The sequence below is a fragment of the Fulmarus glacialis genome, unplaced genomic scaffold, assembly GCF_000690835.1.
Source record: "Fulmarus glacialis isolate BGI_N327 unplaced genomic scaffold, ASM69083v1 scaffold4858, whole genome shotgun sequence".
Taxonomy (NCBI): Eukaryota; Metazoa; Chordata; class Aves; order Procellariiformes; family Procellariidae; genus Fulmarus; species Fulmarus glacialis.
Genome location: NW_009226291.1, coordinates 1 through 27,217, shown reverse-complemented (window position 1 = coordinate 27,217; position 27,217 = coordinate 1). Strand labels below are relative to the sequence as shown.

The window sequence follows — 27,217 nt, the reverse complement described above, 5'->3', positions numbered from 1 at the left end:
ATGTATTAGAAAAAGAAGTTTCCAACTGAGTTTAAAATTTACATCTGCACAAATATAAATATCCCAAAAGATTAATTTTATTTTCAAAACCAATTTTAATATTTTCTAGGTTTAACTTGTAAAGACAGTACTTTGATTTTTGAAAGCTATTTCATTTTCTATCTGCAGAGAAAAGTGTGAGTTCTTAGCTTTGGTATTTCCCTTAATGCATTCCTCATGTTCAAAGCCACAGCAAAAAGCATAAGGCTAAATTCTTTATATAAAATAAATGGCCTGATACAGATAAGACAGAGGGCACTGAGAAATGACAATGTGCAGTTACTCATGGAAAAGACCTTCATAACTCACTCAAGTCAGTTGCTGCTATCTGACTTGTGACTTCTGACATTTGAGAAACGTGACTGCAGCCTTATTAGCTTATTGTTGTATATAAAGCAGATTCTAGCAATTAACATTCCTCTTCCCTCTAGTTGTATTGTTTGCTGAAAAAAAATGAAAAAAGCTTCCCCCTCCTAGTGTAGAATAATGCTGATTCTTGATCCTCCTGGCTCCTGTCCTTTATCTGCCAGTGCTCCAGGCCGCCAGCCTGAGCTCGGCTGAGGAACCAGGCGCTCTGTATCCAGCAGCACCCTGTATGGGACTGCCTTTTTTCAGGTCATGGCCAGGACAATGGCATGTCCTTTAAAACATGAAAAGCTGTGTATGGCTTTAAGCTATTTATCAACAGGACGCAGGGAAACGTTTTTTGCCAAGTTAAGATTATAAAATAAAGGCTGAAGCTAACAATGGAGATTAGAGTTGGTTTTATAATAGTTTTTGTTCCCTCAAGCACTGAAGCTGAGAACAAACATTAGCCATATCCTGGCCTCATCAGCATCCATGGTGTGAAACCCTGAGAAGCCAAGCAGTGCCTTTAGTTCACAGCTGCAGAGTTTAACTTGCTACTCAGCGAGAGAGCAAGTATGCAGTCCTCCATTTCAGCCACCTCCCACTGCCGGCAAGTCCCAGCACAAGGCGAGGTGGGGAACAGTCCCCAGGGTTAGTGACACCTGGGGACTTCTCTCTGCCTTTCTGCACAGAACAAATGCTACAGTAAAACCCCCGCCCTGACAGGAGATGGAGGGATGATGAGACTGTGTGTACAGTTATTCCAGAAAAATCAGGGGCAGGGCTATGCATGCAATGGTGGCTGCTTTTGTGTCAGTGCCAAACTTTCAGAGGCTTCCATGGGGCTGGGATTTGGATGAGGAAATTTCTTTGCCCACTTATCAGCCGGGTTTCTCGTAGCAAGCTAGAACGGGTACAGGGTTCCTCCAGATACACCTGACACTCTGCTGCACACCCCATTCCGCTGCTCCCTGGTCTGTAGAACACTTGAAATCAGGCTCAATCTTTTACTACACAAACATGGAGCCATTGCCATTTGGTATGGAATAGTAACAACCTGTTATTTCAATACTGACTCTAGTATTCCACTGCAGAGCACAACTTGATATACATCTCTGCATTTAACAGTTTTAGGCATGACAGTGAAGACTGCTCCTAATTTATCAAGGGCTTTTCTTTCCTTATGGCTAAAAGGGGACTAACAAGAGCTCCTGCAAGAAATATGCGAATTAGGACCAAGCTGGTATTCAGACAGTAATCACTCTTTTTTTTCTGTTTCCTCTACAGCTTGTGGTGGCATTTTCAATGGCTCTGTTGGTGTTATCAGCAGTCCGGCCCATTCAGTTCTTGATTATCACAACAACATGAACTGCTCATACTACATCACAGTTGGAAATGGCAAAGTAGTGGCCCTCAAGTATGTAATCCAAGTTCAGCTTGTCATCAAGGGGGAAGGGAGGTCTCTGATTCCAATTAAAGACAGCTATTATTGACAATTTTCTCTTTATTTTTCCTTTTTCCAAGGGGGAAAGCTGAACTAAAATGAGAAATGAAGCCCCCTTTATCAACTTCAGGCTTCCTTACATCTTTCTCTGTAACTTGTTATGTGCAAAACATCACCACAATTGTAACTTCCCACTTTGGTTAGCAAGAGGGCTAAGAAATTGTGAAAATGCAGCTCATGCTTTTAGTTAAATTCTGTCAGCCTTTGAGGAGTTACAAGACGCTTGTGAGTTGATATAAGAAAAAAAATAATTCTTTTAGAGGACTGGTACTCACTTTACAGACCAAGTAATAATACCCACCCAGAAAGAGTATACTTCTGAGTGTGTGCTGTCCTGCCTAAAAGAGGGATGTGGCTGCCACAAAATCTTGCCACTGAGAAATTAAAAGATAGATACATTCTTCTGTCATATATTTGCTGATTGTGAATTAAGAGAACATTTCCCAACTAAGTGGAAGACCTAGCTGGGCTGCACTCTGAGCCTGCACTTTACATGCCCCTCACGTGCCCAAGGAAATTGCAGGCTGAGCAATTTGCAGAAGTGAGAGAGGGTATGTTTGCACAGGGGAGATCTGCTGCTTCACAGAAAGCTGAGGTGTGCTGACAGCTTGCCTTGCAAGAGGCCCAGTGGATGAGGGTCACTATTTCCTTGAAGCTGGTTAGCTGGAGTGTTTTTGCCATGCAGTTAATAGTTCTGCTTGCTTGTTCCTGAAGAGAAATGTTTTGTGGTATCTGTCTGTGTATGGCTTTGGCCATTGCTATTACTCAGACCTTTCCTCAAGCACTAAAAACACACATAGCACAGGAATAGAAATGAAAATGTGATACCTAAATCTCCAAGTGTATTTTACAGGTTCAATAGCTTCCAGCTTGAAATATCTCCCTCCTGCTACAAAGATTATGTGGCTGTATATGACGGCTCAGACACCCATGCTCCTCTTCTCGGGAAATTCTGTGGCTCAGAACTGCCTCCGAATATTAAGAGCGCCAGTAATAACTTGTTCGTGGTGTTTAACACTGACTTCTTTGGAGCAGACAGGGGATGGAAAGCATCTTTCAGGGAGACCTTAGGTAAGAGTATTATCAGACTCATAACCCCAAGAATCTGCTGGTAAGTAATTTCCTTCGGTGAGGAGCAGTTATGGTCTCACTCATTAGGGGTGCTGGAAGCAGAAGACTGTTTCTGATTTTGTAAAAATTGAGTGAACTAAGCTAAGTAGGAGGCTTATGGGGTCCCTGCATTCCAGCCCTAGTGCTGAGCTGATTCCTTTTATTCTTTGCTAACCTTTTCCTGCCTCTCTGAAGGCACAGACAGTTCTTGGGTGACTGAAGGCTTAGCAGCACCCAAAGGCCTCTCTTTTGGAGGAAACCTGGCAATACCTGAAAACTCTCATTCTTCTGTAGTCAAAGGTTGGTGGTGCACTAAAAATGCCACCTTTCCATCTATCCTCAATTTCTATTCCCTTGCAGTTCACCTCACACCTTTTTAAAAACTAAAGTGTTAAGTTCAGTTAAGATTGGGGTTCCCCCCAGACACCACTGTGGTGATCTCTACTGATTTTGGGTATCAATCTGGTTAGCTGGCCATAACATAAATGGGGATCATAGTAAGAAGGCACTGGATGTTAAATGTTTTGATGGACACAACAGTCAGGGGAAAGCTTGGTTATTGCCTTAAAAAAAGGTTTAAGCCCAGTAGTCTATTTTTAAAATCAAGGTGTAAAAGGAATTTTTTACCTTTTTTTAACATCTGGATTGTTTAGGGATGATAGGCAACAAATTATTATTACATGTAAATTGATTTCATGTCATCGCTACTAGTTTCCTGTGTAATTAACTCAATGTTTTTGTCATCTAGAAAGAAGTAATTGTCCAGCTTACAAAGCTGGCACTCAGACAGATGAGAATGAAAGGCCTTTGTGGCAGAACAAACATAGTCCTCTGCTGAGTCATTGAATCCCCTCCCAACCACTAGCCAGCGACTTTCTCATTTGATACAGTCTGAGAAAGTATTTACAGATAAGGAAAATAACTGGTTCTACAGGCTTTGCCAAGAAAAATATTCCCACAGAACCTCATGGTCATTACTATTATTAACTCTTTCTTTGCTTCACTCTAAGTAATTTCTACAAGAATCTTTTAAGACCACTCTTGTGGACTGTTATTTCAAGTAACATAATGCTGCTTCACGTGTTGTTGTCTTTAAACTGTTAGGTATCAGTTGTCAGAGATCCCCCACAGCCTGGGTTTGTGTTTCCAGGGTGAGATCATCAGGAACTCCCCAAGCTCTTGCTCTTCCTGTTGGCATAGAGTCAATTTTTTTAGCCACTGATTTTAGATTTATTTGTGCAACTTGCCAGAGATTCTGCTTAAGCACAAAACAGAACACAAGCCAAGCTCTTCAAGTCAGTACCAAGCCTGATTATTTCTTAGAGTGAGGAGAAGCCCTTTATGAATAAACTTTGACATCTATTAGGCTAATTTTTGGAGGGACATTTCTGCAGGCTCCCAAGGAAATGGAGGTTGTGATGTTGCAGGAGTTACTCAGGAACAATAGAGCTGCTTGGAAAAGATGGCCATGTGGAGATGTGGGTTGTGTGATGAAGAGCCCATGGTGGTGAGATGCTTAATGGTAGGTCTTCTTTCTCCGCTGTGGGAAACAAGCCACAGGGACTAAACCACACAGCCGTTAGGAAGAATCATGACAGTCCCATGCTAGTACAGAATGGCCAAAAAGTAGAGAAGTATATTATAAAAGGAAAACATGTGTCACAGTTCTATAAACTTTTCCAGTTTGACTTATCTAAAAAATAGAGCCAGGAAAATCTATGACACATCTTTGTGCTATGAGGTCTGAGTTTCTGCTTCAAATGAAAAAGAATAAAACCATGAAGATCTAAAAGCCTGTTATTCTAAATGGTGCTTTAGAGAAGCTCCCTCATGTCTGTCAAAAGATAAAACCCATGTGGTTTTGTAAGAATACAAGTGCAATCAGATGACAATTAATAATGATGTCTTGGATAAGGAAGATGGTATCTGTAGAAAAACAAGAAGCCTCATTCTCTGTTGGATGAGAATGAGCACATTATTTTGTAGTTACCCTAGGGAAGCACAACTGGATAATGTAATTATTGCTCTCTGTTTAATGCTGTGAGTGACCCTGATTATGTATTGGAAAGAAGCGAGCAGAAACAGTACATTCGTTTGTAGCAAACTAAGCTATTTCCTTCCGATTTCTTTCCTGATCAGGCTTCTCTCAGGGGTACTGCCAAAATCCAGGGTTATCCATTCTTTCTCTCTTGTGAATTTTATTAGTAGGGAGTCCATCTTATAACCATTGTGGTGGGAGGGAAGAGAGAAGATGAAGTAGGAAACTCACAGAAGCCTAGCAAGACTGAAAGCAACCAGGCATTCAAAGAGTTAAACTCTGAAATTTCTGCAGAAAAACATGCTCTGTTTTAATTAAAACAATTTGTTTACATTACTGATCCTGCACCCACTAGAATATTTAAGGTCCCCCCACTAGTCAGAAAAGGGAGACTAACAGAAAGTATGAAATAGTATTAATTTGACAGTACAGCAATATCTCACCTTTTTTGCCAAATGTCTTCTCTTTCACCATGTTACTCTGTACGCTGTGCAATGTAATGTTAAGTGCACATTTCACAAGCAGCATTCTTTGTCATAATCGACTCTGTGTTATGACGCATTTGAGGCAGGGGAACATATGGCCTTTGTTGGTGCAGTTCAGAGGGTTTATAATTCCACTGTCTCTGCTGCTAAGTTTGGACACTTATTGGCCTCATTTTTGGAATCACTGGACATGCTCTCAGGCTGAGCTGGTAAACTGGGCTGACTGGAGGATCCCAGCCTGCTCCAAGTGTTAGATTTGTGGAAAGAAAGACTCCTCTTACCTTAGTTACCACTGACCTTTTTTCTGCCTTTGTTTTCAGTCTGTAAAATGAGACTTCCTTTCCACAGCAAGTGTGTGCTCCTCTAGGCAATCAATAAAAGGATGAGAAGAGATAAATCAATACTAGCTTAAGGTATCTGGTTACATGAGATGTCTCTGTGAAGGAAGGAAAGCCAAGATCTCTCCCAAAGAATGAGGTCTGCATGTACTGAGCTTGTGACTTGGCCAAAGATCTCCTGATTCTCTCTCCAGCTCTAAGGGGAGACCTGAGCTTTTCAGCTGACCCTGGCTGGCAGGGACAGAGCCTGCCATCCGTGCTGTGATAGCAGGAACTTTGTGCTTTGGTGATAAATGGAGCTTCTGCCTATTCCCATCCAGTAGTGGGGTGACCCTCTCATCCCAGTTTGTGATCCTTCTAAGGCTTATGATACAAAGGCTGAGAAGACATATAAGGGTTGGGGTTTTTTCTTATTTTTAAGAAGTCAGCAACCCCTGTCAGGAGATGTAGCTATGACCTTATTAACAGCACATCATTTTTGCTTGGCAGCTTTCTGTGCTTGTGTACATAGCCCCATTGTCTCAGTAATGAAAAATATATCACATTCTAAACCATCGGAGAAGGGTCTAGGGGTTTTCTGAAAGGCAGGTCTGCCCATGGGAGCTGCCACATGAATTTACAAGAAGCAAAGTGTTACACATGGTTAGATAAGTGGGTTGAGTCAGAAGGCTCTTCCTGAGCTTTCTTCATACAATGCAGGCAAAACTGAAATGGAGTTGGGCAGTGGGGAAGGTGGGATGGAGGAGGCAGGAAGACTGCCTGCTTTTTCTCTACAGCCCTAAATCCTGCTCGCCTTCAAGCTGTAGCCAGCTCTTTCCCCTCCCCTTTTTTATACTATCTCTTGTGAGCATGCAGGAGAAACTCACATTTATACTTTGTGAAAAAGCAATATGGTGTACTGTATTAATACCAATGTCGTCCCTTGTTTGCATTACCTTGGGTCTTACGAGCTCACGGGCCGCAATTCCACTGTGCTAAGCACTGCACAGGCAGAATAAAGCAACAATCTGCTGTCACAAAGAGATTATGATTTAAACACAAGATGAGGAAAACCAGATGGATATAGACAGGCAAGAAGAATAGGGTGACAACAATGAGAGAATTAGTGATGTAGGCTCTAAGGCAGAAGAAATGCCTCCAAAACCTTTGGCAATCATTAGACTGTTGGAATGTGAAGTTCTCTGCATTGTCCTCAGTTTGCCCAGTTTTTCCCTCAAGGATCCCTCTGTCCTTTTATTCAAATGAGCATTTCTACTGAATGAATATTAATCATTTTACATAGGAAAAAAAAAGCATAAGTGAGTAGAGTTTAGAAGAAAAATAGTTGGAAAAAGGAATCTTCTCTGATATACCAGAAAAATGCATTAATAGGTAATTTACATGAATAATCTAGTATGCATATCATGGAAATAGATTATAACCGCTATGCTTTTCTTCCTGACAAAATGATCTGTAATTTACCTGATAAATCACCCAGAGGTATTTGTCTTCTCTTGTTCTATTAGCTGTGTATTGAATTACTTGTTTCCTGTTTGGAATACAATACACTAAGTGTCTATCACTAATGGGTTTACTGTTATGCTCTCCCCTAATGAAATTAAAGTGTACTTTTAAAAAATGGATCCAGTAGAATTTTCACAGAATTTTTATGCTATTTTATTTTATCAACAAAAAAATTTGCTTAATATAGTTCTAAGTCCAGTTCTGCCCTGCAAACTGAAAGCTTGGCTCACTCTATATTCAGTTTCTAGGTGCAGATTTTCAGCAGTGCTCAGCATGCGCAGTTGCTGCAGAGGTTTTTTGGATTGTTCAGAACTGCTGAAAAAAAAACCAGTTCTGAATGGGCAATATAAGGTGTAAAATATTGGTTTGGTTATTCTATTGCATAGGTCAGGGTTAGGTGTTTTTTTGTGAGTCATTTCTAAATTATTACACCACCAGCAGTAATTCATTGCACTGATTTATGTAAATAACGTTAGCACCTGCTGTAGGTGGCACTAGGCACCTGTACTGACAACAGCAGTTATGGCCTGTTAAGTGGGAAAAGACTCAGCACAGCTGAATCTCAGGTTCCCTGCAAATTTTTCTTCCTCCAACAAAAAAATCTTAGAAGAACGTGTCCTTGACTGTGGCATGTGAATGCTGTTGCGTTTTCTCATGCCTTTGGAAAAGCAGCAGTGCCTGGCAGAGATTTCACAGCCCATTAGGACCAGTTTCCAGGGATTATCTCAAGATATCCAATCTGGACTTAAACTTTGGTGCTGCAGAGGGTCTAGCTGAGAAGCAAAATGCTTGAAACTCACAAGTCTTCTTGCAAAAATTTCTTTGGGCTTTTGGTTCACATGATTTTTTACCAAATATATAACACATTAATATTACACATTTCAGAGTCATTACATTGTCATGGCTTAACTATGATTAGCTTAATCTGTTAAAATAATGAATAAATCATGGCTAATAATATCTTTTCTTGATCTTATTATAGTCTCTGAAAATCAGAACATCCATAACAAGCTCAGAATATACGTTCATAAGTCACAACTCCTGGACTGTTTCTAACTGTATTTTGGGGCTCAAATATAAAAATATGCATCAGCTTGAAATCTGACTAAATTTAGAAAGCACTTGCAGTTTTGAAATACATCGCTTCAATATCTCTGAAAAGAATACAACTGTTAAGTTAAGGGATAGTCTACAAATGCCTCTCAGAAATGTCAGTTATTTAATGTCTGTGACATTTCTTCTCCCAAAGCAAAATAAATAGAAGTGGTTTGCATACTCAAACTGGACAGTCAAGAAAAGAGGTAGACTTTTAAATAAGAAATTTCTGACTAATCTGAAAAAATTAGGTGAAAAATAATTTTCGGAAACAGTGATTAAACATAACTTTGTAGGTGACTAAACAGTTAAAAGCCGATGGGATATTCAGATTAAAGGCACTTCGCACAACTGTCGGCAAACTTTGCTGGCATGAATTGTCTTAGCTTCACTAAAGTCAATGCCTGCTTCAGCTGAAAATCTGTACTCTGGTGCACACAAACAAAGGGTGAGGAGACATTTCTTATTCACATCGCGAGAGAGATCTGCAAAGGCCTGGGCGGCTGTGATGCCAACAAGCATGCTAATGCAGTATTAGAAAGTATTAGAATGAGGCCAGACTGCATGTCTGCCTCTGGTCTCTCAGACAAGCATTGAGGAGATGGATTGGATGGTACATACATCACAGTTTTGCAGAACTAGGGCAGGCTTGGCACAGAGCATGTCTGGACTGTTATATTTGGGATCAGCCAGTAGTCTAAAAACTTAAGAATATGAATGTCGTCTGACAGCATTTGTGAAATCCTGCTAAAGCAGGAGACTGGGGCTTTACAGTCCTAAATGTCACTGCTGGAACCATTGCCAGGACATCAAACGAGTCAAAAACCCTTTCTGTGTCAAGACTAGGCTGAGGACTAAAGAGTCAGGAAGTCTCCTCCTGAAACGTTGCAGGCACTATGGTCGGGGTAGGCACTGCTGCAAGGGTCCTGCGGCCATGCGAAGTCACAGTGTCTGTACAGTGATTGCCCAACATGGGAACTGACTTCTACAGCTCAACTTGTGAAGGTTTACCAACCTTCAGTATCAGCCATGAGACAAATACGACAGTACGATTCCTCTCTCCAGCTCTATGTCCTTCTGAGCCTTCCTGTTTGAAGCTATGATCCAAACAAGCTATGAGATAATTATTACGGCCACAATTAGTCCAGCCACTCCTCTGCACTGGAAAAAAGACCCATCAGGAAAGAAGCGTTAGTCTTGGCAGACTTAATCTTTGCTTATTCTGATTTTTAGTTCAGATCAGAGAGAAGCCTAGAGTTCCCAGGGATGCTTCTAGGTGAGATCAAATGCGATTCAGAAATCTGGGAGAGGATTTTCATTATTGTTCAAGCAGAACTAGAACAATTCTTTGAACTTTGCTGCCTTCTAGTAGGTGTTTGTGATGCTCATTTAGTGAGAAGGGAAGGGCAGCAAAATTAGTTTGTTGTGTTTCGAAATGTCATTGATTTAGCTGTTTCTGATAGGTTTAAAACTATTCAGTAGGGTTCCTTTCATAGCATCCATACCTGTTTAAATGAACCTTACCCCTGGTGGTGCTTCAAAGGCAGGCAGCTTCAAAGATTCATCTTCATCTTCGTTCCATACCTAGAGGATGTAACTCTTAACAGAGAAACATGTGCTTGCTCTCTGCTGTAATTATTTTTATTTGCCGTAGGGAACCTTCAATTCCTTCTTTTCTGAATGGTCCTTCAGCCTTTTAGTTTCATTAATGCTTCCCACCAAAACCAATTAGTGATGACATGTGTGCCCTAGTTCTTCTCATAATTTGTGTTCTCTGGCAAGCTGTTTATGAGGACAAGATTGCAATCTGATTTATGATGACCTTATGATTTTTATTTTAAGTAAGAAACCAGAGACTGAAACAACACAGTAAGCCATGTAGTCAATCCATCTGCCCACACAAATTGTTCTATAAGGCACATTTCTCATTATTTTTATCAAGTTTAGCTTTTAATATCTATGAGGCTATTCTACAAATTAACAGACTTCTTGGTTTTGCCACTAAGACACTTAGTTTTCCCACATTTTGCCTACATTTTAGCTACAATTTTTTTCTGGCTGTATTAGCCAACGATAAACATCATTCCATTAATGATCACCAGCAGTCTGGATGGCTACTATTTGGCCTTCTATTCAGAAGTGGTGCTGATTTTTAAAACTATGAGTTGTGTCCTGGCTAAAATGCAGTGCAATAGTGTTTCTCTTAGCATGAGTTTCCTCCTGTTAAGCAGTTGGTTCCTCATTTACTCGTAGGCGTTCTCTAGATCTACACAGCTTCACTATTCTGTAACTTTTAGTGGCTGCAATCAGATGTAGCGTTGATTAGTACTGAAAAACACAAAGATAGATTTTTCAACAAGGGCTGCTCTTTATTTGGCTTGATGCAGAGCTACTTGATATCTGGTTGGCTTCCAGTCTAGCCATTATTTATAACGTACTGTCCTGTAAGCATTTGACTGAGCAGGCTAAGCATTGTGAAAACCAATGATGAAACCTCATCTTTATTAACTGTAAATCATACTTCTAGTTATTTATCTCCCCTTAGATGCTATTACTGGCTATACTAGCTAGAATTAATTTTCTGATAATGAGGATTTGGCCTGTTTCTCTCTCTGTCGGGTCCATTTTATGTGCTGTACACACACAGGTTACCCACATCGGTATTTTTTGTCATCTGAGCTGTCTTTATAGCTGCACAGCTAGCAGTGAAGTGCACCATTCCAGAAGTCGAGACATCTGATATCCAAAAAAAGGACAATCCAGCAGCACTGAGAGCTTTCCTGTTGCGTGGCTCTGTGGCAATTCACTGATTCCTGGTGTAATGGTCTGACTGGCATCTCTGCAACTCTAACCCTGAAAAGGGTAAAGGGGAGCTTTGTAAGGTGTCTGACCCATATATCGCTACAGACTCAATATTGCAGGACTGGATGGTCAGACTATGATCTATGCCTAATGATTACATGCTTAATGTTATGTTTAGTAGACGGTGTCCAAAATGCTGAGCAGAAGTGGCTCCAACGAGTTGTTTCAGGGGGACTGATTAAATCATGCTGAAGGGTGAACCCAGAGAAAAATATAGTGAAATTGCCTTTTTAGGGCCCAGGTACCCTCCTGTCTGACATTTTCCTCCTTCCTAGACTATTTGTAAGAATGTGATTTATTGCTCGCATTTTCCCCACTGTTGTTCTCGGCTTCTGCAGTGGCATTGGAATGAACGCTAACACTTTTCCAAGTTTCTGACTTCATTAACAGCCCACAAAACTGGACTAGAGTCTATTAATTCCTGACTTCTTCACTTTGTAATAAGTTTCTTCTGTTCACTTTTAGCTATAGCAAAAGCTTAAATCTCATGTTATTAAGATTTTGGTTTTAAGCAAACTTCTTTTTAGGGTGGGGTTTTTCCGGCTTTGGTTAGTAGAGCAGGGTGACATTTAGCCTTAGTCACTCTGGTTTAACTATTACAGTCTTGCGAGACAGGGCTGTCTCCAACCCCGGATTACTGACGCAATCCTGATAGTTGGATGCTGATTTTTCACCAGAGTGATCTTTTGTAATACTGTAGCTCAAGTAGGGCGCAGTTTTATATGACTGGAAATCTATCAGTGTGTCAAGGTTAGGTCACTGCGTGGCAGCCAGACAGGCATATTTTACACACGCAGATGAAATTCTGAAACTCTGCTCATGTTGCTTAGCCACAGCTGTAGCTTCTTTTATTATCTAATTCTCCTAAAAGGATTCCCTGTGGGAGACAGCAGGCTGCTTGCAGTTACCACTTTGCTCTGTGCAGTTTACAAAAACTCTCTCAGACTCAAAAGCAAGAGTATGGACTATACTATATTTGAATTCCTGAATTACATAAGTGGCCAGGAAACCCCATAGAGACTGGGGAAGGAAGCATAAAGTAAACAAATTGATCAGATTTACTAGCCCAGTCCAACCTCTGGAAATCAAACCATAAAAAAAAGTAAAAAAAAAAAAAAATCCTTTCAGATAGTCTGTATTTTTTTCTTGTTTGTAATTAGACACAATAAAAGGGTTCTGATCTTCTAATAACTGCTTTTCTCCAAAAGTAATTTCTCTCAATGTGACTGAAAACATTATAGGGTTCAAATTTTCACAGCGAGTAACTACAGTAAGGGACTTAGCTCTGGATGTGGGATCCAAATGAAAAGCAGCCTGCTTTTCAGAAGGGTTGTAAGTTCCCACCACACAAAACACTTCCAGAAGTAAGTCCCTTTTAGCTAGATTCCTGAGTATGAGTCTGGGTCCCAGTGTCAGGCTGCCAAATTCAATCGTCCCACAAATAGGTCGTATTGCCAAAATAAGCAACTTAATTTTTAACTAGATTTTCAAAGTCAACAACCCAGTGCCCCCTACTGTCCAAGTACTCTTACTAGCAGGTAAGAATTACATTAAAAGGCCTTCTAACCACTATTCTTCTATTTAATTTGTCCTCTGTCTTCTTACAGTCCCTTTTAAAAAACCTGTTGCTACATTTTCAAAGTGGATTCTGATTTTATATGCAACAGAAGACATGAGCCTTTCTTAATTCACTCTACCAAATCTAATTGTGATTCGTATCTGTCTAACGCTGTTTATGTTGAAAGCCTTTTAATTATTCAGATAGTCCTTGTAAGACAGGACAATAAAATTCTGTAGCACAGAAAAAGCTGCTGGCTTGACATTAAAGATATGAAGATTAAATAAATGCCAGAAATTGATTTTAGAAAACTTCTGCTTCTTCAACAGGACCTCAGAATGGCTGCGGTGGTTACTTGACAAATTCAGCTTACAGCTTTGGCTCTCCAGTCTCCAATGTGACCAGAAGATATGAGAAAAATCTGGACTGTGTATGGATCATAACTGCACCTGTGAACAAACTGATCAACCTCACCTTCACCTCATTTGTGCTTGAAGCACAGTCTTCTCAGGCTTGCCGATATGATTATGTCAAAGTAAGATAACTGCGTATTTTAACAAGAAAATATCAGTGAGATACAATCCATTATCCTCTTCATGAGGCTAAAACTTAATTAATAGAAAATGGTCTTATGAAGAAATTAAATTGCTTAATATAATTACAATTTTTTTGTTGGGTTAGATCACTACTCCAGATGACATTCTGCCTTTTTGGAAACCAGTAAGAGTTTTAACATTGTTATGGGGACATGCTTCTGGTCTTAGACTGCCTATATAAATGAGTATTTATTTCACAGAATAGAAACAAAACAAAACTCAAGCACTTTGAAAGTAAACTTGCAGATTCATTATCACACACGACTGTTTGAAAGGACTTTAGTTTATAAAATTTTGAATAAATAAGTCTTGACGCTCAATGCTTACCTGTGAAAGCTATTTTCTTGGAGATGAGCGTAGGATAGCAGAATGCTGCTAAGCAAGATCCACGAAGGAGTGTTATAGATCCTGTTGAGCAGTAGAGATGCTCAATGAAAGTAGGAATGTCTACATTTTGGTGAATAAAATCAATCTTTGTCATTGAAAAGCGCTTTGAGATTATATATAAAAAAGAAATCAGAATGCCAAATTAAAATAGAATAAATTTTTGATAGATTTGCTGAGACGGGACCAGAATGTTCCATAATGAGATTTACACTGTCCAACAGAATTAGTTAATATGGCAGTGAATAATAATAGTCATCAAGAACATCCTGTTAAAGCACAAGAGCACCTACTGTACTTTCAAGTAAAAGAAATTATAATGTCAGGAGAGGTCAGAGAATTTTATTTCTATTTATTTGTTTATTGTGCCTAAACTGTTAGTGGCTTATATAGTTTTCTTATTTCAGCTTTATGATGGATATAATGAAAATGCCATTTTAGTTGGCACATTCTGTGGATCTACAACGCCAGCTCCTTTTCTTTCTACCCACAATTCCTTAACTGTGGCATTTATCACAGACAATTCTGTGGAAAGGGAGGGTTTCAATGCTACCTACACCACAGTGGATCGTAAGTATATGTATATATGTATGCATATATTTTGTCGTGACTCTTTTGTGGAAATGCATATTTGAATAATAAATCATCCAAATTTGTTCTAGATATAGGGCTCAGGAACGGGCAAAGACAGTCCTTAGCACAGCATCTACAAGGAAGCTAAAAGCAGCACTGCTAGAGCCCAGTGCAATTCTCTTCGGCCTTGACTGGTTGCTGGGTGGCTGTCAGTCTGGAGTGCAAACCAGTAACGCACACTGTTAACAAATACGCTGATACTATAGGGAACAAACATCTATTTGAGTTTTATGACATACATTGACACAGCATAAGCATGTGTTTTACTCAATTTTTTTTTCTTCTAGAGAGTCACAGGTAAATACAAAAGTATATTGTCCAGTATAGTTTTGCTCAATAAATATTTTTCCCCAGTTGGAAAGGTTTTCACTCTGATGCATTTATTACTGTTTTACACAGGACTGTGTGGAGGAATTTATAATGCAACTTCTGCATCCCTGACTGCAACATCTCCTAACTTCCCAAATGAATATCCACCGTTTACTCTCTGTACTTGGGTCATTGATGCCCCTCCGCAGCAGCAAGTCAGGGTGGTGGTAGATGCCTTCCACCTTCATTCCAGCCAGGACTGCTCTCAGAACTACCTGGAGTTCCAGGACTCGCCAACAGTAAGAAATTTACAGTTGGTACCATCCCCCATTCACATTCAGCTCCTTTCACTCTTTGTAAAGAGAGGGGAAACCCATCATTTGGCAATAGATTAATTGATGATTCTGTGTGAGGGGCTCATCCAAAGCACTTAAGGTGTGTTAATTGGTACACAGACTTCATGGAAGCACACATTGAATTAGACCTGGTAAGTGTTACACAATTTTTCACAGTTGCACCAGGTAACAGAGCTGCCAAACGTAACATCCAGAAAATACTGCCCAACAGCAAGTTTTCATTAACTAATTGTACTTCCTCCCATCCAAGAACCATAATAAAAATCAATATTCATGCCAAGAAGAGTGTTTGTAAAAAGCACCAGGAAAAAAACTGTTTATATCCCTTGTATTATATTATTCTAAACCTTCTTCATTGTTTCTTATTTTAGCATGAAAATACCTGTTACATTTGATTTGTTTCTCATAATAATTGAACATAAAATGTTGAGACATTATGAAGTGATTTCCACAAGAAGTTTAAAATGTGTTTGCATAACTGGTATAGAAAGCGTTGAGAGATTTATTCACCTCAAGTTCAGTAAGTAGAAAACTGAATTATATCATTAAGTAACTTTCAACATGTATTGAATTCCAGCACAGCCAAGGATCAGTCCATAGATTCTGTGGCACTGAAACTTTTCTAGTCCCTGAATTTTATTCTTACGATCGCACGGCCATCGTGACTTTCAAATCAGATGAATATATGACTAACAATGGAGTCAGATTTACCTATCAAGCTACAGGTAAGCTTGAAGAAATGTCTAAAAAAAATACCTACTGTTCTCTTTGTTTATTCCATACAGTGAAATGCAATACAGAGATCTGAAATGCTTACATGTTTCTGGTTTTCTGTCTCAAGGTTGCAGCAGAGAATATAACCAGTCATTTGGTTACCTGAAGAGCCCTGGCTGGCCTGGTCGTCACCCCAATAATATGGACTGTTCTATCATTCTACGAGCTCCCCTGAATCACACAATTTCTCTCTTTTTCCATGCTTTCAGTTTGGAAGACAGCATCCAATGTTCACGTGATTTCCTAGAGGTATCAAGCAAGTATACACATTTTGTGGACCTGTGTCAAAATCTGCTGAATTCAAAGGATATTAATAAGCTTGGACGAAGTCTGAGCTGAACTGACTAATTTATTGCTACAGTTTTATGGTGAAAGGTACTCAGATGTATAGTAAGAGGTTAAATAATACAGACTATAGTAAGTCCAAAACCAATGAATAAATAGTTTCATTATCAGCTAACTCATCTTTACCTAGCTCTTGTTGATGTTACCCAGTTAACAGAGCAAGCCGGGATAGTTTTCATCCGATATTAACATCTGTGCATGAACAGAAAGCCATAAATCTGAGTGCTTTCATTCCAGCAGTAGATGCCATCTGCTTGATATTTTTCGTAAAAAAATGGTTTTTTCTAAAAAAGCATTTTTTCTTTAAAAAAAAAAAAGGCGCTCTAGTAACAAGTGTAGGATACTTGCAAAGGTACCCTGTGTCAATAAAAAGCATATCCTCCTACACAATCTTCACTCTGTCCTTTCACGCTTGTTGAATGTTTCCCTATTCACTGGTCAGATGACAAAAATCAGATGTCTGTGGCAAAATCATTATTTAGTTCTCCTTTCATATCCTCTTTACTGTCTCAAGAAATGGATCTGTGCACCAGCATTATTGGAGCTGAGAAAAAAATCAGATTAAATCTGAGCTATGTAATATGATCTGTGTCTTAATGTGACCAGGGAAAAGAGTGGTCTGCAGGGTAAAGTATTAATCTTTTCATCTGGAATATTAACATTTCTTATGAAAAGTAAAACATGGGCTTGAATTGCAAAAGTGCATCTTAGCTACTAGTCAAGTAATTTTTTCAGTCAGGAGATGTACCAAACCATAAAATTTAGCTACCTGTTTCTGATGATACTTGTTCTGTGCAATTACTTACAAAATTCAGACAGACTGGTTAATGGTCTCTTTTTCCTTCTATAGAGGAATATATAGTAGGAAAAAATAACTATTAAAAAGACAATTATGGTATGCATGCAAATCACTACATGGTTTGTGCTTATATCATTGCATAATTGTACTGGTGTGTAACTGGCATAGGGATTTAATGTTGACAATGTTTTTTTGTGTCCCTTGAAGGTCAGAAATGGGAGTGATGTGCAATCACCACTACTTGGCAGGTTCTGTGGAAACACTGTGCCCAGTCCCATCTTCCCCAAAAATCATGTTGTCTACCTTCGTTTCAAGAGTGATTTTTCAGGGGCTCATGATGGATATGAAATTACTTGGACTTCATCATCAAGTGGTAAGACTGTAATTAAAAGTCATTCCACTTAGCAATTCTAAATAGAGGGAAAATACAAAAATGTGGAATTTAGCCTGCTCAGTTTGGGCCCTGCCTCAGCAACACTGAAGATCTTCCCAAGCACCCAGAGTCCACCCTATTCAGTCACTGGAGAGAGGTAGTTGTTCCTAAAGACCAGTGGGGTGAGATCCATTTTATGTGATGGAAGCAACTCCCTCTCTCTAATGTTGACTTTAGCAACCTCAGAGGATGTAGTCCACTTAAGATGAAGATCTACCTCTTTCACTGAGAGGTCAGAAGGTATCAGGTCTATCTTGGGATCCACAGGTGGTGGTGGTGGTGACTCAGCCTACTCCATTAATAGTGCAGTTGTGATATGCCCTAGGATCTAGGCACTGCTAAGCCTGAAGAGAACTGAAATTTGCCCCAAGAAAATAACCTAACTATAATGCTGTGTAGTGACTACATCATATCCACATTCATAAATGGCTTATGAAATGGCAGCGAACAGCTGGTAATAGTTTGTTCATGACACTAAATTACTGGAGGTAGGAAAGCTCATGGCCAGCTGAAAAGCACTGCAGAACAACCTTACAGTATGGAGTGCCTTGGTGACGAAAAGGCAGATAAAGTAGGGAAGTGTTGATGAAGAACGTGGGCAAAAAACAGACAATCCTAACTTTACTTACAAAAATATGGGCTCTGAGTTGACTTTTAGTACTCAGCAACAAGATCTTGGGGGTAAAATAGTTCCATGAAAACAAGAGCTCACTGCTCACTAATAGTCAAGTAGGCTAGCACAATGCTAGGAATTGTTGGGAAAGGAAGGGAGAACAAACAGACAGCCACTGTGTAAATCCACAGTTCACACACAAATTGAATGATGTGCCCAGTTTTGGTCTCCTCCTCTTATAAAGAATCTAGCATAACTAAGGGCTCAACACAAAAAATGGCTTCTGTATGAGGTGTGCTGAGACTTTTTAATCTGGTTAAGAAACTACTGAGGTCTATAAAATTTAGTGATATTGGATGATAAATAGCGATCAACTGTTCATTGACTTTTCCCATAGAAGAACTAGAGGCCATCAGATAAAGCCAGGAGGTGGTAGGTTCAGAACAAACCAAACAGAACAGTTCTTCACACAGTATGCAGTTAAGCTGTGGAGCTCCTTCCCATCAGATGCTACAAATGTACATGGATTCGAGGGCTACCTGAACAAGTTCATGGAAGACATCTGATAAAGACTGTTAAATACAAAGATGCCATCTCTGGGAGCTGTGAGCTGAAAATTTTTGGAGACTGTGAGAGTAATCTGGGGCATGATCTGCACATGCTTACTCTTATTCTATAAACTTGCATTTCTCCCAGGGCATCTGCTTCTGCCCACTGTTGGAGATTGAATTTTGGTATAAATGGCTTTTAGTTTACTTAATATGACTACTTTCTCTGAGTTGTTCTCTGTATTTTTCTATCAATCAGATGAGGATTCACTACTTTTCATTCCAAAGAACAGCCAAAGAGAATTTGTCTCTAGTTGAGTAGTTGGGAACTGAAATGACCAAGGCACTGACTTAAGACTTTGGTTCCTGTTTCAAAGAGTTTTGATTTGTAATATCCAGCGATAGTCTAATGCCCACTGCATATTCTTCTCAGGCTGCTGAAGCTGGAGCCTCAGTTTTGTCTCTTATTGGAATGATGCTCTTATCCACATTCATTGTTCCAGCTCCCAGCGTCTCTCTCTTTCAGTGCTACTACTAATACTGTGCTAATGTACTACATCATGTAGTATCTTGTGAAGCTAAGCCTTCTAAGCTAATTAACAATGTTTGTTTCCAGGATGCGGAGGAACATTATACGGCAGTGCTGGCTCATTTGCTAGTCCCAGCTACCCTGCAACTTACCTCAACAACACTGACTGCGAGTGGGCCATTACTGTGCCCAAGGGACGAATTGTCACAGTGAACTTTGATTTCATCAGCATCGATGACCCAGGGGATTGCAGTAGCAACTATCTGATCCTTTACAACGGCCCAGATGCCAGCTATCCCCCAGCCGGGCCATACTGTGGGATGGTATGTATTCCCTACTGTCTGTGACCCTGTAAGCGGTTAAAATGTATCTTTACTGTTTTGTGGTTAGGATTGTTTCCCCAATTCTGGCACGAGTTCCATACAGATGAGCAGAAGTGAAGGCATAAGGCTGGTGGCACCTTAGAAGCCTTCTGATGCAGACCTTACAGTGACATCTAGTGGGAGGCATCGTCAAGCTATTTTGCTCTGTATTTAGTTGTATTTGTGATTTAAACGTTTGTAATACCCTGATACTGCAAAAGCAGTATCTAGCACAGACCTGAGGTCCCTTCCAAATTGTGATCCAATCTGTGCCTCAGTTTTAACTCTCTGACTGGCTTTTCCAAAGGATCTTGGTGTTCTATAAAGCTTTTCATTTTTCTTGTCTTTACTTTTAGGATACAAACATCTCTCCATTTACTGCTACATCTCATCAAGTCTATATAAAATTTCATGCTGAATATGTGACTTTACCATCAGGATTCCAGTTAAGCTGGACGAGCTAGAACACTGTCTAGGAGAAATATATTACCGTTCCTTGCTGTACTGAAGAGACTTGTGATCATAAAATAAGTTTGAAATTTGGTTACGATAATTGCAACTGAAGTAAGGCCTTTTAAAAATCACTGTAAGTGTAGCTGTTACAAATTTAGAATTCTGTCAAAAAAATATGATCTCCCATTGTACTGAAAATAAACTATTACCTACTCAACTGTGAAAATGAGGATATGCTGGTTTTTGAAACATATTTTTTGTATTCTTCTACATAATTTCAAATGCTCTGAGTAAATATGCCAAAGTTTTACATTTAATGCTGTAGGAAGTGAATTAGCCAGGATAAAACATAAACACAAAATATTCCACATAAAGTTGATAAGAGGAGCTAAGATATGAAGTTGTCTTTAATTAGTTCTATGGTTATGTGTTTTTGTCCCAAGCACCTCTGAAAGCGTTACCTAAATTTTTATTCAAACTACAATAAAATCAGACATTGCTAAAAAATGGCCCCTGTCCTGCTACCATTTACACAGATAACTTTGCTGAAGAACTTTCTGTAATACTGTGGATTGGGTATAAGAACCCGGCTGAATAAGTACTCAAGCATTCACTGAGGTTTAACACAGTAAGGATGTGCCGTGGTACTAAATCTTAATCACATCAAGAACTTATGTCAGGATCATGTTCAATATACACAAATACCTGTGATTATATTTATTAAGTTATATCTTTAAGCTTCAAAATCTATTTTACAACTGAATTTATGCAAAACTTGTGAGATTTTTCGTAACCAATTCACCTTCCTAGTCAACTTGTAGGCAACTTCCTAGACATTTGTAAAACAGATATAACTTCAGAATAGGGCAAACATAAACATATCAGTTGACTTGTGACTAGAATTAGTTTGTTCCTTCCCGAGGCTAACACACATCATACGTAAAAAAGTTCTTGGTGGATGTTCCTTCCCGAGGCTAACACACATCATATGTAAAAATGTTCTTGGTGGGGTCTGCAGAGGACACTGTTTCCCACCATGAAACATTTTTTATCACAACCCTTTTTATCAAGAACGAACGATCAATTCATTTCCTGAATGTCACCCGTGATGGACAGGCAAGAGGAATTTACACAGCAGCAGAGGAACATGGGCCTCATGAGAACTCTCCCTTCATAACTATGACAAAGAGTCAGTCACAGTGAAAGTAATTCCTTAATGAGATTGTTGTAATAATTAATTATGAAATGACATTAAACTGTTAATGGCAGTTTTAACAAAATTAGGAACTCTGAAAATTTCCCAGTGAATGCCGAAAAAGCCATCATTCCACAAACATACAAAATTTCATAGTGGCTGAGAAGCCATCCTGAAAAAGAAAATGTAGAAAACACAAAACAGACAAAAAGGGCAAAAAGGTAGATGGTAAGCTATAAAACACAACTCAATCTGTTAATAAGTTAGAAAGAGAGAAACCTATGAACTCCCAGTGGCCAATAGAATTAGATGTAAGCCAGCATTTTAGAATTGTCCAAGCACCAAGAAAAACCTAGCCTGTACTCCTGCTAACATGCTGAAGTATAACATGGAAAAAGGAGAAATATCCGTATTTGGATCAAACTAGGACACATCTATGTCCTACTGAGCTGCTGGCAGAACAGGAAGTTCCTCTAATAAGGGAAGACATAAAAAGACCATATAGTCAAATTAAACATTTTCAGATTAGTGGCCGGAAAACTTTTGCCATGCCAAACTGATTTCATATTAGCAATCAAGGGACAACACAATCTTTGACCATAAAATGTATTAAAAAGCCCATAAAGAGGATAGCAAGCAGTAAAGAAAACAAAGTCATCTGAACCACCTGGAGATAAAGCTACCAAATAAGCTCTAAAGATAGCAGTGTGTAAGACACTGCAAGTACAATCAAGCGTGGCTTCGGCTGTTTGCCTGCAGAGATCAGGAGGACTTTATTTCTTCCTTGTGGACGGCTGCATCACTGGGCTTTGTGAATGTCGATTGTGGTTTTGACCTTCCTATGAATGACCGTGGATTTGGTGCAGGTGGTGCAGAGCAGAGAATGCCCTCAAGATCTGGCTGCTGTCTCTTGCTGCTAGGTGGCTGGTCATGGAAGCATCAGAATTTAGGCAACAATTGGCTTGGCAAGAACACTGTCATTTTCTGTATTTCACCAGCCTGGAGCACAGCTCAGCTGGAAGCCACAGGTGAAAGGGAAGGGCATGTCTCCCCCAAACAGCTCCCTGCCACTGTGGGTAGTGCTCTGCAGCACGTTCATTTCTCTTGTTAGAAGTGGATCACGCCCTGACGGACAATGAGTTCTCAGGTTAAACCTTGGTCTTGTCGGGAGTATGACAGAGCATAAACTGACAAAAAATACAAACCTGTACATGGTTTTAATGAATGAAGTTAATTAGTGTCTTTTTGAGACTGGTATCAGCCACACATTGTACAGTTTATGGACACAAAGTTGAGTTCCCCGAGGACACCCCCGTCCCCATGCTTGCCGCACTGAGGCTGGCCTACTGTTGACTCAGTGAATAGTATGTAGGTGTGCTCTGGTGACCTGTGATGTGCATGAGGCCATTCTGGTAACACAACCTTTGGCCTTAAGCTCGAGAGGGGAACTGCAGTTATACTGATGAGTTTGCTGAAATTTGTGCTTCAAAAAGATTCATTTCACTAAGAGAAAAAGCACGTTTCACTTTAAAGCAGGTTAAATGTTTTCGGACATTTTTTGATATGATAAATACTTGGTCTTGGCATGACTTTCTGTCACAATGTCAAACAAATTTTATGGAATCATTGAACTTCTGCAGAAGAAAAGACTAAGGAGCACTATGAATGGGAAGAAGAGAAATTTGTAAGATGTTTTTTTTTTTTTTAATCTAACAATAACTAATGCTTGGTGCATCTTTAAATGTTACAAATACTCCATACCTGTGCATAATTTTATTTACAAATGAGTAAAATGCATGAGGTTCTTTAGAAAAAAATGAAAGTCCAGCAGAGAATTTGTGCTCATGAAGACTGTTGAATGAAGCTGCTGGTACAAGGTTCAATTGATCTAGCCCAACCGACTCTCGCCAAAAATAGTCAAAGTCTAAAATTAGAGTAAATTATCAAACCCATTCTTTAAAAAAACAGGAACAAAGTAACCCACTGCTGTCCTCTAACATTTTATATGAGGAACCACAACAGAAATACCACTGCAGAAGTATTAAAGTGGAGGTCCTTAGAGGAGAGAGCTGGTGCTAAGCCATGTTTCTGTCTTGGAAGGTAAGGAGTCATTTAGAACACTTGCTTTAAAATGAATGCACAGCAAAAGCAAACAGGAACAACTAAACAGATAATTTAAAAAGAATTATTCCATGAAAATTCTGTGTGTTTTTTGCAGTGTGCAATTCAAAAAACAAAATCTGTGTTTAATAAGATTTATGGCTTCATCTCACAATACTGGCATGAATATCTTTGCTTTTATGTCTGTGCACATTGCTGTCTATTTTATAAATAATGTCGTAGTTCTGCATGCTGCGTGTCCATATTACGATACCTGCATGACTACAAACAACCTCCCCCGTCAATGACAAAACACGGATAATGAACATGCATGTTTTTAACTTACGTGTAAATCTTCTGCATGTTACTATATATATTTATTCTTATATAAAGGTATAATTTACAAGACAGTTATATATGAATGGTAAGCATTCCAAAGACTAGGATTTGAAGAATAAGCACTAAAAGGTCCGTAACAGTATTTTTTAATTGCCCTTCCCATGTGGCGGGGCTATTCTTTATGAACAATAAATGCAAACTAATTCCAGAATGAGATCACTGGGGCTATAGTTACTTGAAGTAAAGGAGAGAGAAGATATACAGCTAAAATGCTAGAAATTGTGGTGCTGGTCAATTTAAAACATTAGCTAATTTTAGTTAAATTTACAAAGCAATTTTGGCTGAAAAACAGTTTTCACTTGGCTCATAAAGCAAAGGAGGAGGTGTCTCAGTGTCCCACAGTAACTCAAGATAAGTGTCCTAGGCATCAGAATTAGCATATTTAGTGTAATTATATTTTTGTCAGCTGCCAAACTAAAACCGCAGAATTATTCTGCAGTCCTGATTAAAATGAAATGTAACAAAAATTCATAGCATTGACTACTGTTCATAATAACAACAACAGCAACAATACAGGATTACTAACAAATAAATGTTTAAAATGTTGATTAGCTGATAATAAAAATAGAGGCCAAATTCTAGAAGTTTGCTTTTATAAGGCAAAGATCAGCAAAATAAATATTGTGTGCCAGTTGTCACACATAGTTACTGTAATGTTGATGGATACATTTTTAGTAGCAGTGCCTAGCAGTACACAACCGTTTTTGCAGGTGCATGTTGCTGTTGTATCGTTTTGATGATACGCTAACCTGCATTAACGTTGACCGTTATGATAGCTTTTCTTGGAAGGGAAAAACAAAAGGATAAAAATGGAATAATAATGTAAAACCTCATTTCCTTGGTTAGAAGAACTACCTAGGAGAGCCAGAGCAAGGGCAGCGTCAGAGCCGCTCGTCCCCTTGCTGCCCCCCAGCATAGCGAGAGGAGCAGCGGGAGGCATGTCCAGCGGTTGCTGTTCAGCTGGAGCAGGCTGGGGGGAACGGGTGCAGGGAGCAACTTCTCCCTCCTCTTGCCACCACACGGCAGCTGCAGCTCTGCCATACGATCCTGGCCATGCATCTACCTCAGTCACCTACTTCAGCCTGCTATCCTAAGGACAGAAGGCATAGGCCAGCCACTGCAAAGAATTCAGGCATTTGCTTTACAAACCAAGTGACAAATTTAGAACAAATCTGACAGATATCAAAGATATTTTACAGTTGTTTCCTAAGCATTAAATCAGTAGCTGTATAGTACAGCGAGACTTAAATTGGAGAAGCCTGCACTGTGAGCTCAACCGCCGTAGATGGGGGGAGGGCTCCCCTGCCCAGTCCCCAGACACAGGCTGACCAGCCCTCGGGGGGGGTATAGAGCGAGCTGAGGATATTTGGGGTCAAAGGGGTTACAGAAGAACTGGATGTACTGGGAAGAGGTGGGGGGGGTAAGAGAGGGGAGATGGGGCTACTGCAGTGGCATAGGCCCTCTGCAGGAAATTAGTCTCGTGAGCATGACTGCTAATGGAATAACCTGAAAATTAAGATTTCAAGATTGGGGAATGACCTTGGACAGCGTGGCATGTGTACTTACCTTCCTGTGCCTTCTCATCCAGTTGGTATTTAGTGCTTCACGAGGAGCTGAGAAGCTTTAAAAGGAAGGCTTGACAGCGACTCCTCTTTGCCAAATCCAATGCAGACCTGACGAGGGTATTGATTAGTGCATCTACTCAGATGAAAGGTTTGCTAAAGCAAGAACCAAAGTAGATCGCATATAAGGTGTGAGTGATAGATGAACTATTTACACAACAAGAGGATAATGAAATTAGGTAGATGGTACCAAAAAACCCCATCCTGACAAAAGGGAATAATGGCAATATGTTTATTACGCAGGGAGTAATTAAATACTTCTACAGTAAGGGTAAAAGGCGGACATCCAGGCCACGTGCAATATAATACGCCATCGTTTTGGCCACTACATAAATGGGGCAGTGAGAAGCCAGGTGAGCTTCTCATCAGCCATGATGACAACGTTTTGTGAGTATCTTGTCACGGTCATGTGTACTTTATCTGTTTGTTGGAATAAGCAAGTTAGGACCGTATTTTATAGACAATGAATCTGCCTAAGTCTTTGCTACTAAATGAAGCCTGCGATGGTTCTCCATGAAACAAGAACAGTTGACATGCTGGCACCTACGTCTTTGGGACAACCGACTGGTGGCAATCAGGGCATTTTCTTAGACAGGAAAGGGATCCTGATTCATGTACCTGCAGACAAAAAGGAACTGTACATCATTGTCTTGTACATCTGAATGACCGTGTGTTCTGCTGAGCAATCTAGATGCAAGGAAGTTCTTCCAGCTGTGTTTTTTAAGAAAGATCTGAAAGCAGCCTGTAACTTCAGCAAAGGACTCAAGGTAGTAAACACCATTTAGGGATAAACATGCTGCAATTCTGCAACCCAGCATTAAACCCCTACATTCCTAAACAAAGAAAAGCTAAAGTTACACCTCCAGCAATGTTTCTCCTTTACTGGTTTAGGCACCTTCCCATTCATCATCTTGGTTTCTGTGGATATTATTTTTAGGCTTCTAAGTAACAGCGTGCAGTGCATAGAGAGCGTATATGCAAAATTCAAGGCTGTGGTTCTCAGTAGGTGGCCTGGCCTTAGGTCATTTTATAGATTTAGTCATTAATTGCTCTGAGCTTCCATATCTGTTGAATGACAGTAAGTAGGAGCTTCTAAACTCCTATTAACGATGTTATATGCATAAATACATTCTAAGCAGTAAGGCTGTAACTCCATCATGGTGTCAAGGTCAATTAAAAGTGCTCAGAACCTGGGCCCAGCCTTGTGACTAATTTTGCAACTAAAGTTGACTAGAAAAGCCACAAAGAAACCTTAAGAAGTAGAAACCACTGATTCATTGAACCCAGATTTTCTTGCCTTAGGTAGTCTTTGCCGAATTTCTGAGTGCTCTGAAACACTACTTGGTCAGTTCCTAGGGAGCCTGAGCTTTTCCAGCTTTTCTGCTGCTCCTCCTTTCTCCTGTTGCTGAGCCAGAGCTCCCAGGCTCCAGGACAGAGCTGACCAACTGCCCCGAGCACAGCCCTGCTGCTGTCCAGACCCCTGCCGGGGCACGAGGAGCTGCCACTGCTCAGAGCGCTCTGTGGGGAAGGGCACCTGCATGCACATTTCCCCTCTCTGCAAACGGTGCCATACCCATCACAACCCATCTCCTCAGGTTTAAGAAGTGCCTTCCAAGCGCTGAAAAATGGAAACGAGTGTTAATATTGTATTTTGAAAAGACAGCTGTGTAACCACGTGAGGCTTGTAACAGGAAAGGACGGATTAACCCCAGACATTGCGTTACCCCAAGTTCCCTCAGCAATCCAGGAGCACAAGCACCCCAGTGACCCTGCTGGGAAACGGGCCACCACCCGAGCAGCAGCACTACGGAAGCCGAGTTTCCTCTCCTCAGGTGCCAGTTCCGCCCCCGGTGCCTGGCGCCATGGTGGAAACCACACGGCAGCCCC

At 40.0% G+C, this 27,217-nt stretch overlaps 1 protein-coding gene across 1 annotated transcript in view; it reads left to right on the top strand.

The window, feature by feature from the left end:
• Positions 1-20,218, top strand: part of LOC104080384 (cubilin-like) — a 123,375-nt gene extending 103,157 nt beyond the window's left edge. Inside the window, exons 42-51 of the mRNA XM_009582759.1 lie at positions 1,675-1,804; positions 2,745-2,962; positions 13,210-13,415; positions 14,268-14,430; positions 14,893-15,101; positions 15,736-15,883; positions 16,000-16,181; positions 17,284-17,449; positions 19,287-19,522; positions 19,918-20,218. Of these exons, the coding sequence (XP_009581054.1) occupies positions 1,675-1,804; positions 2,745-2,962; positions 13,210-13,415; positions 14,268-14,430; positions 14,893-15,101; positions 15,736-15,883; positions 16,000-16,181; positions 17,284-17,449; positions 19,287-19,522; positions 19,918-20,025 (1,766 nt within the window). The 3' untranslated portion in view covers positions 20,026-20,218. The remainder of the gene's footprint in view (positions 1-1,674; positions 1,805-2,744; positions 2,963-13,209; positions 13,416-14,267; positions 14,431-14,892; positions 15,102-15,735; positions 15,884-15,999; positions 16,182-17,283; positions 17,450-19,286; positions 19,523-19,917) is intronic.
• The last annotated feature ends 6,999 nt before the right edge of the window (positions 20,219-27,217 follow it).